Source organism: Tachysurus fulvidraco, chromosome 1, assembly GCF_022655615.1.
Source record: "Tachysurus fulvidraco isolate hzauxx_2018 chromosome 1, HZAU_PFXX_2.0, whole genome shotgun sequence".
Classification (NCBI taxonomy): Eukaryota; Metazoa; Chordata; class Actinopteri; order Siluriformes; family Bagridae; genus Tachysurus; species Tachysurus fulvidraco.
Genome location: NC_062518.1, coordinates 48668336 through 48681518, shown reverse-complemented (window position 1 = coordinate 48681518; position 13183 = coordinate 48668336). Strand labels below are relative to the sequence as shown.

The following is a 13183-nucleotide window of genomic DNA, read 5'->3' as shown; positions in this document are numbered from 1 at the left end:
TAGGTACTGGTTTGAAACATGGGCGAGGGAGGTGGACCCAATAAGCTATGCTCATACTCAAAGAAGAGGATCTATGTGGTGAAGGAGCAAATCTCAGATAATCCGGTATATGTCATTCATCCTGAGGGAGACCCAAATGCAAGGAACAGAACCATACACATAAACCTGCTGCTAGTCAATCGCTTGCCTGTTGAGAGCCCAGCACAGCTAGCTGACTCTAGTGCAACTCCCCGTCAGAGGCGAAAACAGCCTTGCTGGAGGATTAACTCTGCTGACAAGGATGAAATATCGGATACTGATGATGAGGATGAGTGGACAGGAGGTTATTGGCTAAGAACACCTGTAGTTAGGGTGGAAAGTCCTGTGTCAAAGACATTTCCTACAGTAGTACCTGGTCTGACCCCAAAGAATCCGACCATGACCCATAAAAAATGTCCAGGTACATTACTGACGAGGGAAATCGAACCGCATACTTGGACAATGGACAAGAGATGCCTGAAAGAGACTATACACTCATGGGTGAGACAAACCTACCTGAATGTGAGCATGAACAAAACACTCCTGAAAAAGATGATAAACAAAGCCCAATGGATAGAGAAGTGGAGTTAGTGGGAGAGGAACCAGAGACAGGTGCACAACCTGATGTCACTTACCTACCTCAGCCTGGAGAGGATGAGCAAAATGAACATGCTGAACAAGTACAGGAGAAAAGACTGAGTTATACCCTATGATGACTGGGCCTGCAGAAGATACAGACAGAGAGGTTAAGAGGTCAGCCAGAGAGAGGAGGCCGAGACCGGTGTTCATTTACGAGTCATTGGGCCAGCCTTGAATACAAACCCATTAATGCCCTTTTCCACCAAAAAGAACCGGATGCTGGTTCAGAGCTAGTGCTGGTGCTGGTTCAAAGTTGGTTCCACTGGCGAACCTTCTAAGAACCGGTTTGCCTTTCCACTGGCTAGAGAGCCATCACAGGGCCAAGTCTGACATCTATGTATACGTCTCACGTTTCCCAGCGCAGCAACGTTAGCACAGCAGCGGCAAACACAAACACAACAACAAAAAAGTTAGCCTTAGCATGTAGCTACGTACTAGCATGTATGCTGATAAGTGATTATATAGCGGTAAAGTAAAAATGTATTAAACATTACTATACTTAAGGTACATTATCAAACACGCTAACGGTAGCCCCGCCCACAGCCCCTGACGCAAGTGGTTCTTAAGTCTAGACCAGCAACGTTTTGGTGCTCTGGCTCCAAACCAGCACTCAAACTGCCTCGGTGGAAAAGGGGCAATAGATTACCTCGCTTCCAATACCATTCATGCCACACATAGGCAGACAATTTATCATGCCTATGTCTTACGCACCACAGATGTATCTACCTTACACATATTACATGCCAGTCACCACACAAGTTTATTAGGAAAAAGGTTTTTGAGATTACTACCTTTTTCTTTCCTTCTATTGCAATGGTATATTATTTTACTCTGATTTATATAATTGGATAGTAAAAACACAGTGACATGTATTTCATCAATTGGACACAGGGTGGCAGTAACCACGAGCAGGGTTACACTGGAACCTTTAGTGTTGCACAACTGTTGTCCTGCGTCACTGATTTCTCTGTAATATTTCTAATATTTCCAGAGCACTCCTATTAGAGGATTATCTATATATCTGCCAGTGGGGACCTAGCCGGGACCTGCTACATGGTGATGATGTTAGAAATCTGTCCACTAAAGTTCTTCTGGAATGGTAAAGTAGGTGTTGGTGTGGTTTCTTCATTTTAGGAATCAAACACAAACCGCTTATTTTGAACATTTACAGTCTTCTTACTAACAGCAGAACTACAGCTTCACATTTACACCATTCACACTCCAATGTTTCTTTACACTAATCACACAAATGTACATTTAGTTTTTATAAGAAACTTTAATAAATATTTTATTAATATGAATCTATAATTGTCTGGTATTGGAATATTTGGAGGTCAGAGAAGCTTTCTTTTGACAGTCTTAGCCAATGGTGGGATGTGGGAAACGCTAACATTAAAATGTTTTGTCCAAACTATTCTTTTCACTCATCTGCTATTGTTAAAACAGCTATTAATGCTTTGCAAAGTGACATTGAGGTTCTGGAAAGAGAGTTTGTAAATAACAATGAGTCTGATGTCATGATGGACTAAAAAATGAGAAGACAAGAACTGAGCTGTCTTTTACAAGAACAAGCAAAAGGAGCACTGGTAAGTACAAGATACTGCTCCATCAGAGATATGGATGCTCCCTGTGCATTCTTCTTCAATCTAGATCGGGCATCACCGAATGGCGGACCGCGGTCCGGAGCCTGACCGAGTGACGGGTCTGCCCGGACCCGTTAACATTCTAATATTATCATATTAAGCATCTCCTTATTATAATATAATATTATATGATTATATAAGCTCTTTGATATTAATAAAAAGATAAATATTTCGTTCATGCGCAGTTAATATAGTTATTACGACAGGAGCGTCATCAAAAGCCAAGCCAAAAACAGATCGTTTCTGTTCCATACTCCAGAGCAGAAGGTGGCAGTAATGCACCTAATTACACTGGCAGGACCATTAAGATTCAACCTGCTGGCAGGACAGTTACATGTCCATTTCTCTCACTAGGAACGGAAGATGGAAAGGGAGTAAGGAGAGGTGGAAAGGAGAGAGAAACAAGGGAGCTGCTTAAAGCTCTGCACTTTTCTTTTATTCTGCCCTCTTCTATTTTACCTGAAATGTTCTTTTGCCTAAAGGTTCCTGTGTTATTAATGTAGTTAATGTTTAAAAAAAGGGGCAGCTCAAAAGTCTTCTGTTTCATTTTTTTTCTTTAAGATTAAAAGCACTTTTATTTTTTTCAAAAGATTCTGAATGTTTTACATTATTTGAAATATATTCCCTAAGCTCAGGCTTCTCAAAGCTGTGTTTGTACTTTTTATTTATTTTATTCAGAAGAAATTCAGTGTCTGTTGTCTGTTACCTGACATGTAGTAAAGACAACTACAGGATTGTTTTCCATTTAAGTGCCAGACAAGTTCAGACTGAAAACACTTGAAATGTAACAATAAATGATATAGAAATGTATGTGCGTTATTGATCTTATTAACATGAGGTTACACTATTTTAAGTGACGATATAAGATTCGGACCTTTGCTGGGAGGAAATTTTAGTAACTGGACCTCTTTGAATTTTAATTGAATACCCCTGATCTAGATAATAATAAAAATAATAATAATAACAATGAAAGGAATGATTTCCAAAATCTGAATATCATTGTAAAACATGACGAATTATGAGGTATAATACAGGTGAAATATGGTATAATACTTTAAAGTAATAATTTCTACAATAATAAGTCCTTTGCTGATTAGGCAAATTAAATTATAGCAATAAAAAATATCAAATACAATTTTAATTAGCATCACGCAGGGCTTCAGTGAAACATGACTTCACTTAGCACAGTGCTAACGATCCATCTGTTAGCTGACGTATGGGAACGGGAGTTCTTTAATCGAGGTGGCGGAGTCAAATGCACCTCATCTGTCTGCACGTTGTGTTTGACACTGAGCTCTTTGCTAGTAAATGTGCTTTTATTACACTGTGCTAATTTTATTTTTTCCCCCTTCCCACGTGGTGTTTTGTACATATTTGTTGTATTTGCAAATAAACATCAGTCATGTCGCATTAACACGGTTCAACACCATCTGCATCTTTTTATTGTGTTTAGATCACAGATATCTTGAGACAAAAAGCCATCAGTCAATAATTATACAGAAGTGGTGTTAGCGTCAGTGCAGGCACGGTCGGAGAGAACGAATGGACTTAAATTTGTGTGCGCGCGTGTTATTGTATCTGTTCTTCTTCAACGCATTCGAGACGCCGCGGCCCATAAACTAGCACATAGGCGATGTGCCAATCTCCGCCTCCAGACAGTTTCAGGATGTCCTCAGGTGTGACCACGCTCACCTTGTCATCATCAAACTTCACCCACTCGTCTGCATGAATATAAAGAAGAAGAAAAAAAACAGAGTTTTGTCTTTTGTGGGCGTGGCTTATTCTATACATAATCTGCTGCAGTGTTTATACATGTCTCATGACACTGTTTAAAGTGTAGCTAGTATCTGAGTGGGAGCTGTGGCCTGACTGGTTACGGTGGAGTTCTGAGTGGGAGCTGTGTCCAGACTGGTTACGGTGGAGTTCTGAGTGGGAGCTGTTTAAGTTAGTTAAATGTTTGTACTTTCATTTTGAGACATATACCTTCTTTCCTCTTGACCCATCCGACATAATGGCCAGAGGAGCTTGAACGGCCCTGATGCGTAAGGACGGCCTGCAGGTCGTAGTAACCGCTATTATTGGAGCCCAGATCTGCACAGCAATGAAACGTTATCACAATCGTCTAACTCGTGTTTACATGAACATTTACGCAGGAATGCACACAAACACACACACACCGTTAGGAAAAGAAAAGTCTTCATATTTCACTTCTTTCGGAGCTTCGATCTTCCTGTTGATCTGTGGAACAGAAATGAGGAGCATTGTAACTACTGACATCAGAACACGCGAGGAGAGGATCAACGAGTGGCTGAAACCTTACCTTCTGCTGCTGTTCCTCCAGCTTTCTGTCCTCCATTTCCTTAAACTTGGACCTCACAGGCACCATTTTTTCCTGCAGCTCAGGAGTGCACATCTCGTACACGTCCAGCATGAGGGGGAACTTCACGTCCTATGTGCAAAACGATCAAGATTTAGCAGAACCCAAATATACTTGGTTGATAGCAGAACTAAAAGTACTGGGGGTGGAGCCGGACCCTGTCTAATTTCACCTATAAGCCTAAGCCCTGAGGGTACGTAAAGTGATCTTACCTTGAGGACTTTGGCGTTAACAGACTCCCTCTCCTTGTAGTAGAAGCGAACCATCTGAACAGTCAGGTACGCTGGGAGACGACTGATTTTAGACTGGAACGCACAGATAAACAAACGTGTATTGTAAAAAAAAAAAGAAAAGAAGAAAGAGAAACACATGCAAATAATAATAACAATAATAAAAACTTTTTAGCATCGTACCGATTTGGTATAGAGAGCGTCTCTTTGTAGAGACGGAGAAAATTTTGTTATTTCCTCTTGTAGTCGCTGGATTACGAGAAAAGGAAGATATTAACAGGATTAGTATAAAGAAATAAATCTGTTATACTGTTATTACAGCACATCCCTAAGTCCCTGTCAGTGAGCTGTTACTATAGAAACAATAGCATTATATTAACATTAGTGTTCAAATGCTTTAATATAAACCTGTGCTTCGAAACTGCACTACAATCAAATTTTGTCCAATCAGAATGCAGAGTATCCCCCCCCCCAAGATACTCACCAATCTAATGCCGGTTGCCAGATATTTCACCTCCTGGTTGATGAAGCAGCTGAGCTGCAGATTGTTCTCCATACCTTTGACGGGTTCCTCGTCCTCTGACTCCGTGCACTTCATTCTGTACATGGATGAGTTAAAGGTGCGGTGCACGATGTTTGAAAGCCAATGTTGACATTTGAAATCACCAAAACAAACACGCCCCTAACCCAAATGGGCATCACCCCTGTTTTGATAGCTACGCCCCACACATACATACGCAAGCCAGGCAACTATTATGGCGGAACCTGCTGGGGCAGCTGGCCGAGGGGATATTTTTTATCAGTAAATGAACAATGAGTTATACTATGGTAATACACATGTGTTTTTGTAGTACTGTGTGTCTCCGTTTCACGCGGAAGACGTTCAGTTCTCTCCCGCGCTGGAAAGCTGATCCTATATTAACACGGTTCCTGCTTCTTGCCTTATCGTAAGCCTTTTATCACTTTTATCCCCCATGTCAATGTTTCAATCGCTTTCCGCTAATGTCACACATGCGCTCTGAACACTCTGTCCACTGCATATTGACAAGACACACCCCTTTCTGCTAATATCACACATGCGCTCTGAACACTCTACACTGCATATTGACAAGACACGCCCCTTTCTACTCATCGGCTACACGTTTGTTTTGTTTGTCGGCCCGACTCAGTTTTATGAAGCATTTCTCAAACATTGTGAACCCTACCTTTAAAGAGGAATGTGGGCACATGTACAATTGTGTGTGTGTGTATATGTATATATACATATACACACACACACACACACACACACACACACACACACACACATATATATATATATATAGAAATAAATGTCCAGCTGTGTGAGAATCAGTATCAGCATTACAGATCTTAAAGGATACGTAGTGTCAAACTCCACCCCAAAAAACTGGTCAATGAAGTTTTTCTTTGCGGCTGAAGCTGCAGCGCCGCCATCACTGTCACTCATCTGTAAACCGGGTACATTTTTTACAGCGACACATTTTTTAAGCCACTTTCTCTTGGTCACCATATAATTTTGTGTGTCTTACCTGAATGGGGGTTTCAGGTTCTTGAGTTTCTAATTTCTGCTGGAGAACCCGCATCAACTGAACCCAGCACTCATTGGCATCCTGAACACACACAGATATGATGAGAGTGATTGAGGGGGGTAGAGTGCAGAGATCAGGGGTAGTTATTAATTACCTAATGACCCTTTAGGTTGTATGGTAGAGGGAGAAGAGATCAGTTGACCTGTTGGCCCATTGGTGCTATGGTGTTATGAGTAAGGAACAGGGTGTAGGGATGAGGGTGTAGTATATTTACCTGCTGTAGGTACTGTCCCTGATCATCTTTCTCAGCAAACTGAGGGAAGGCCATATGCAGGAACTGCAGCAAGATGATTGGGGGGATACTAGAGGACGTTTTATCCATCGACTCGTACAGGTCACGCAGAGCTACACACACATACACACACAATTGTAACGCTGTCCTGTCGGGTCACTAGTCTGTTGGATCTGTGGTCAGCACGGTTTGTAGCACCGCCCACATTTCTGTCCTGAAAATAACACACTGACCTGCTGTGATGTATTGAGATGGCACATTTGCCCCAGAGGACCTCAACGCACCAGAATACCTGCACACACACACACACACACGTCTCAGGTTCCTCCACACATACAGTAATTGACGGTTCTGTAATTAGGAGTTATTAGCGCACACACTTCTTGAGAGAGGTTCTGAGTTCAGGCACTGAGCGGAGACACTGCACTGTGGCATTCAGGTAGCACGTGTTCCCCAAATTCGTCAGTCCACACGGTAACTCCATCTACACACACACACAATACGGAGAGTTTATGTTATCTCTAAAATAATAACATCAATAATACTGATTAATGAACAGGTGTCTCACGGCTGAAGCGAGCTGTTCCTCCGTCATGTCCTCTACAAACATCGGACGGACGGCCGGCTCTTCGGGCAGCGTGTCAGCCGATCCCATCATCAAGAACGTCATTCCCTACACACACACACACACACACACACACACACACCTGAGTTTTTGTTCTTTCTCTGTTAATCTCTTTCCTCAGAGATGACTTTTAGCTGTACTCACGTTTTTGATCTTAATATTTCCCCACTCCTCATCCTGAGAGAGAGAGAGAGAGAGAGAGAGAGAGTAAAGATTTCACACAGAGAGCAGCATGACAGCTTTATAGAGGTGCTCTATACCTGTGTGTGTGTGTGTGTGTGTGTGTGTGTGTGGCACACCTTTAGCGTTCCTCCCTTAATCATGACCTTCTGTCGATCTGGCTGAACGCCGGTCAGAGCGAAGAGCTGGGCTTTAAACACCATCGGGGGTTCCTCGGTGTTCAGCTCCACCGCCTCGAACTTCTCCTTGCCCCATTTCACATTTACTGTCAAAAACAAACACGATCACTAAACATCACAGAGAGACGAGCAGAGACCGAAAACCCGAACGCCATCAAGAGCTTAGTGTAAATAATAATTTAATTAATAATAATAAGTTTATAACAAAAACTGTTTGGAAAGAAAGAAAGAAAGAAAGAAAGAAAGAAAGAAAGAAAGAAAGAAAGAAAGAAAGAAAGAAAGAAAACACTGAGATGTGGAGGAGACTGACAGGTGAAAGAAGGAGAGAGAGAAAGAAATAAACATGTGTATGATGATTCTGTGCTAAACTGTTGGAACACAATAACACACAGGCACCAGTTTAGCTCAGAATCTTTATACACATGTTTATCTCTGACCGGGCCACTCCTGTACACACACACACACACACACACACACACACACACACACACACACACACACACACACACACACACACAGGCACAGGGGCACACACAGGCACAGGGGCACACACAGGCACAGGGGCACACACAGGCACACACACAGGGGCACACACACACAGGGGCACACACACACAGGGGCACACACACACACACACACACACAGGGGCACACACACACACAGGGGCACACACACACACAGGGGCACACACACACACAGGGGCACACACACACACAGGGGCACACACACACAGGGGCGCACACACACACAGGGGCACACACACACACAGGGGCACACACACACACAGGGGCACACACACACACAGGGGCACACACACACACAGGGGCACACACACACACAGGGGCACACACACACACAGGGGCACACACACACAGGGGCACACACACACAGGCACACAGCACACACACAGGCACACACAGAGGCACACACGCACACACAGGCACAGAGGCAGGCACAGGCACAGAGGCAGGCACAGGCACACACAGGCACAGAGGCACACACAGAGGCACAGAGGCACACACAGAGGCACACACAGAGGCACACACAGAGGCACACACAGAGGCACACACAGAGGCACACACAGAGGCACACACAGAGGCACACACAGAGAAACACAGAGGCACACACAGAGAAACACAGGCACACACAGAGAAACACAGAGACACAGAGGCACACACAAACACTGACACACACAGAGGCGCACACACACACACACAGAGGCACACACAGACACAGAGGCACACACACAGACACAGAGGCACACACACAGACACAGAGGCACACACACAGACACACACAAACACTGACACACACAGAGGCACACACAGACACAGACACACACACAGAGGCACACACAGACACAGACACACACACAGAGACACACAAACACTGACACACACACAAACACTGACACACACACACACACAAACACTGACACACACACACACACACAAACACTGACACACACACACACACACACACAAACACTGACACACACACACACAAACACACTGACACACACACACACACAAACACTGACACACACAAACACTGACACACACAAACACTGACACACACAAACACTGACACACACAAACACTGACACACACAAACACTGACACACACAAACACTGACACACACAAACACTGACACACACAAACACTGACACACACAAACACTGACACACACAGACACTGACACACACAGACACTGACACACACAGACACTGACACACACAGACACTGACACACACAGACACTGACACACACAGACACTGACACACACAGACACACACTCCGACACACACACTCCGACACACAGACACTGACACACACAGACACACACACTCCGACACACACACATCTGACGTTAATATCACAGCACCACCAGCTAACTTTAATCTGATATCCTGTTCACTGTAATATTACTCACTAGTTTCGGTAAACCGTGTGTATTTAAATGCCCCTATAATAATAATAATAATAATAATAATAATAATAATAATAATAACACACCTGTATTAAACAGGATACACTTCCATTAACGCCCTGCTGTATTCATTGAATGCTAGCTACAAAGCTAGTAGACTAGTTTAAGTTAGCTAGCTAGGTGTGACCCAGAACACAAGTTTAGTTTTATTATTGTTATTGTTAGTGCTATTTAAACGGTGTATAATAAACAAAACAACACACACACTGTATAAAATCTACAGTCAGCTGTAAGCAGGTGATTCAGCAGCACCTGGATTAGCTTAGCATCGTTAGCTTAGCATGCTGAGTCACGTAGCCTCGAGCTCTAACAACACATCACTACGGTTTCATTAAAGTTCTCTGACCGTGTGGAAGTTTGAAGAAAGGTTTCATTAGTAAACAATAAAGCACAGAAACACAGATCACTCTGAGCTAAGCTAGTCCTGTTAGCTCTCATGCTAACTTCCGGTTACACACACACTCAGGCACACAGTGTAAAATCCGCTCTGATATAAAGTGTGTAAATGAGCGTACCGGTGAATATAGACATGGCGATGGCGTGTCCGTGTCCGTGTCCGTGTCCGTGTGTAAGTGTGTCTGTGTGTGGGAATCCTGTTTAAACCTGCGCGCGCGCACGGACCGCTTTCATTCGAACATGTAGCGCTGAATGACGCTGCGTCTGCACGCGCTGGGAAGCTCATCGAACCTATCTGTTACCGACTGCACGGCCTGCTGCGCTCACACAGACAATGACCAGCTTACAGAGCGACTCGTGATGTCTGATTCGCAAAAGGGTCGAAATGGAAAGTTACGTTTTGGTCAATTTTAGAGCCAAATGTCCTTTTTTGACATGTTATTCCTCTAACAGATGGCATGTTATTGTTATTCCTCTAACAGGTGACATGTTATTACTCTAACAGGTGACATGTTATTGTTATTCCTCTAACGGGTGACATGTTATTGTTATTCCTCTAACGGGTGACATGTTATTCCTCTAACAGATGGCATGTTATTGTTATTCCTCTAACAGATGGCATGTTATTGTTATTCCTCTAACGGGTGACATGTTATTGTTATTCCTCTAACGGGTGACATGTTATTCCTCTAACAGGTGACATGTTATTGTTATTCCTCTAACAGATGGCATGTTATTGTTATTCCTCTAACAGATGGCATGTTATTGTTATTCCTCTAACAGGTGACATGTTATTCCTCTAACAGGTGACATGTTATTGTTATTCCTCTAACGGGTGACATGTTATTCCTCTAACAGATGGCATGTTATTGTTATTCCTCTAACGGGTGACATGTTATTCCTCTAACAGATGGCATGTTATTGTTATTCCTCTAACAGATGGCATGTTATTGTTATTCCTCTAACAGATGGCATGTTATTCCTATAACAGATGGCATGCTATTCCTCTAACGGATGGCATGTTATTGTTATTCCTCTAACAGATGGCATGTTATTGTTATTCCTCTAACAGGTGACATGTTATTGTTATTCCTCTAACAGATGGCATGTTATTCCTATAACAGATGGCATGCTATTCCTCTAACGGATGGCATGTTATTGTTATTCCTCTAACAGATGGCATGTTATTCCTCTAACAGATGACATGTAATTGTTATTCCTCTAACAGATGACATGTTATTGTTATTCCTCTAACAGGTGACATGTTATTGTTATTCCTCTAACAGATGACATGTTATTCCTCTAACAGATGACATGTTATTCCTCTAACAGATGACATGTTATTCCTATAACCGATGGCATGCTATTCCTCTAACGGATGGCATGTTATTGTTATTCCTCTGACAGATGGCATGTTATTCCTCTAACAGATGGCATGTTATTGTTATTCATCTAACAGATGGCATGTTATTCCTCTAACAGATGACATGTTATTGTTATTCCTCTAACAGATGACATGTTATTGTTATTCCTCTAACAGGTGACATGTTATTGTTATTCCTCTAACAGATGGCATGTTATTCCTATAACAGATGGCATGCTATTCCTCTAACGGATGGCATGTTATTGTTATTCCTCTAACAGATGGCATGTTATTCCTCTAACAGATGACATGTTATTGTTATTCCTCTAACAGATGACATGTTATTGTTATTCCTCTAACAGGTGACATGTTATTGTTATTCCTCTAACAGATGACATGTTATTCCTCTAACAGATGACATGTTATTCCTCTAACAGATGACATGTTATTCCTATAACCGATGGCATGCTATTCCTCTAACGGATGGCATGTTATTGTTATTCCTCTAACAGATGGCATGTTATTCCTCTAACAGATGACATGTTATTGTTATTCCTCTAACAGATGACATGTTATTCCTCTAACAGATGGCATGCTATTCCTCTAACAGATGACATGTTATTCCTATAACAGATGGCATGCTATTCCTCTAACGGATGGCATGTTATTGTTATTCCTCTAACAGATGGCATGTTATTCCTCTAACAGATGACATGTTATTGTTATTCCTCTAACAGATGACATGTTATTCCTCTAACAGATGACATGTTATTCCTATAACAGATGGCATGCTATTCCTCTAACAGATGACATGTTATTGTTATTCCTCTAACAGGTGACATGTTATTCCTATAACAGATGGCATGCTATTCCTCTAACGGATGGCATGTTATTGTTATTCCTCTAACAGATGGCATGTTATTCCTCTAACAGATGACATGTTATTGTTATTCCTCTAACAGATGACATGTTATTCCTCTAACAGATGACATGTTATTCCTATAACAGATGGCATGCTATTCCTCTAACGGATGGCATGTTATTGTTATTCCTATAACAGATGGTATGCTATTCCTCTAACGGATGGCATGTTACTGTTATTCCTCTAACAGATGGCATGTTATGCCTCTAACAGATGACATGTTATTCCTATAACAGATGGCATGCTATTCCTCTAACGGATGGCATGATATTGTTATTCCTCTAACAGATGACATGTTATTCCTCTAACAGATGGCATGCTATTCCTCTAACGGATGGCATGATATTGTTATTCCTCTAACAGATGACATGTTATTCCTCTAACAGATGGCATGCTATTCCTCTAACGGATGGCATGTTATTGTTATTCCTCTAACAGATGGCATGTTATTCCTCTAACAGATGACATGTTATTGTTATTCCTCTAACAGATGGCATGTTATTCCTCTAACAGATGACATGTTATTCCTCTAACAGATGGCATGTTATTGTTATTCCTCTAACAGGTGATATATTATTCCTCTAACAGGTGACATGTTATTGTTATTCCTCTAACAGATGGCATGTTATTCCTCTAACAGATGGCATGTTATTCCTCTAACAGGTGACATGTTATTCCTCTAACAGGTGACATGTTATTCCTCTAACAGGTGACATGTTATTCCTCTAACAGGTGACATGTTATTCCTCTAACAGATGACATGTTATTGTTATTCCTCT

General features: G+C 42.1%; 1 protein-coding gene across 1 annotated transcript; it reads right to left on the bottom strand.

Moving 5' to 3' along the window:
- Positions 1-3714: 3714 nt before the first annotated feature.
- usp14 (ubiquitin specific peptidase 14 (tRNA-guanine transglycosylase)) lies at positions 3715-10419 on the bottom strand. The gene is made up of 16 exons (XM_027134219.2): positions 10239-10419; positions 7674-7819; positions 7519-7551; positions 7318-7422; positions 7130-7233; positions 6983-7041; positions 6732-6862; positions 6458-6538; positions 6290-6375; positions 5392-5506; positions 5091-5156; positions 4890-4982; positions 4621-4749; positions 4478-4538; positions 4284-4391; positions 3715-4021 (listed from the first exon to the last, which is right to left on the bottom strand). Exons 1-16 carry the CDS (start codon positions 10252-10254, stop codon positions 3870-3872), a joined length of 1485 nt encoding a protein of 494 aa, XP_026990020.1. The 5' UTR covers positions 10255-10419; the 3' UTR covers positions 3715-3869.
- Between the last annotated feature and the right edge of the window lie 2764 nt (positions 10420-13183).

Excerpts from the sequence above, each read along its gene's own strand:
- usp14 (XM_027134219.2), bottom strand. Across the intron at positions 7,234-7,317 it reads AGGAACAGCTCGCTTCAGCC|ATGGAGTTACCGTGTGGACT; the intron begins GTGAGACACCTG and ends GTGTGTGTGTAG. Across the intron at positions 6,863-6,982 it reads ATCTCAATACATCACAGCAG|CTCTGCGTGACCTGTACGAG; the intron begins GTCAGTGTGTTA and ends ATGTGTGTGTAG.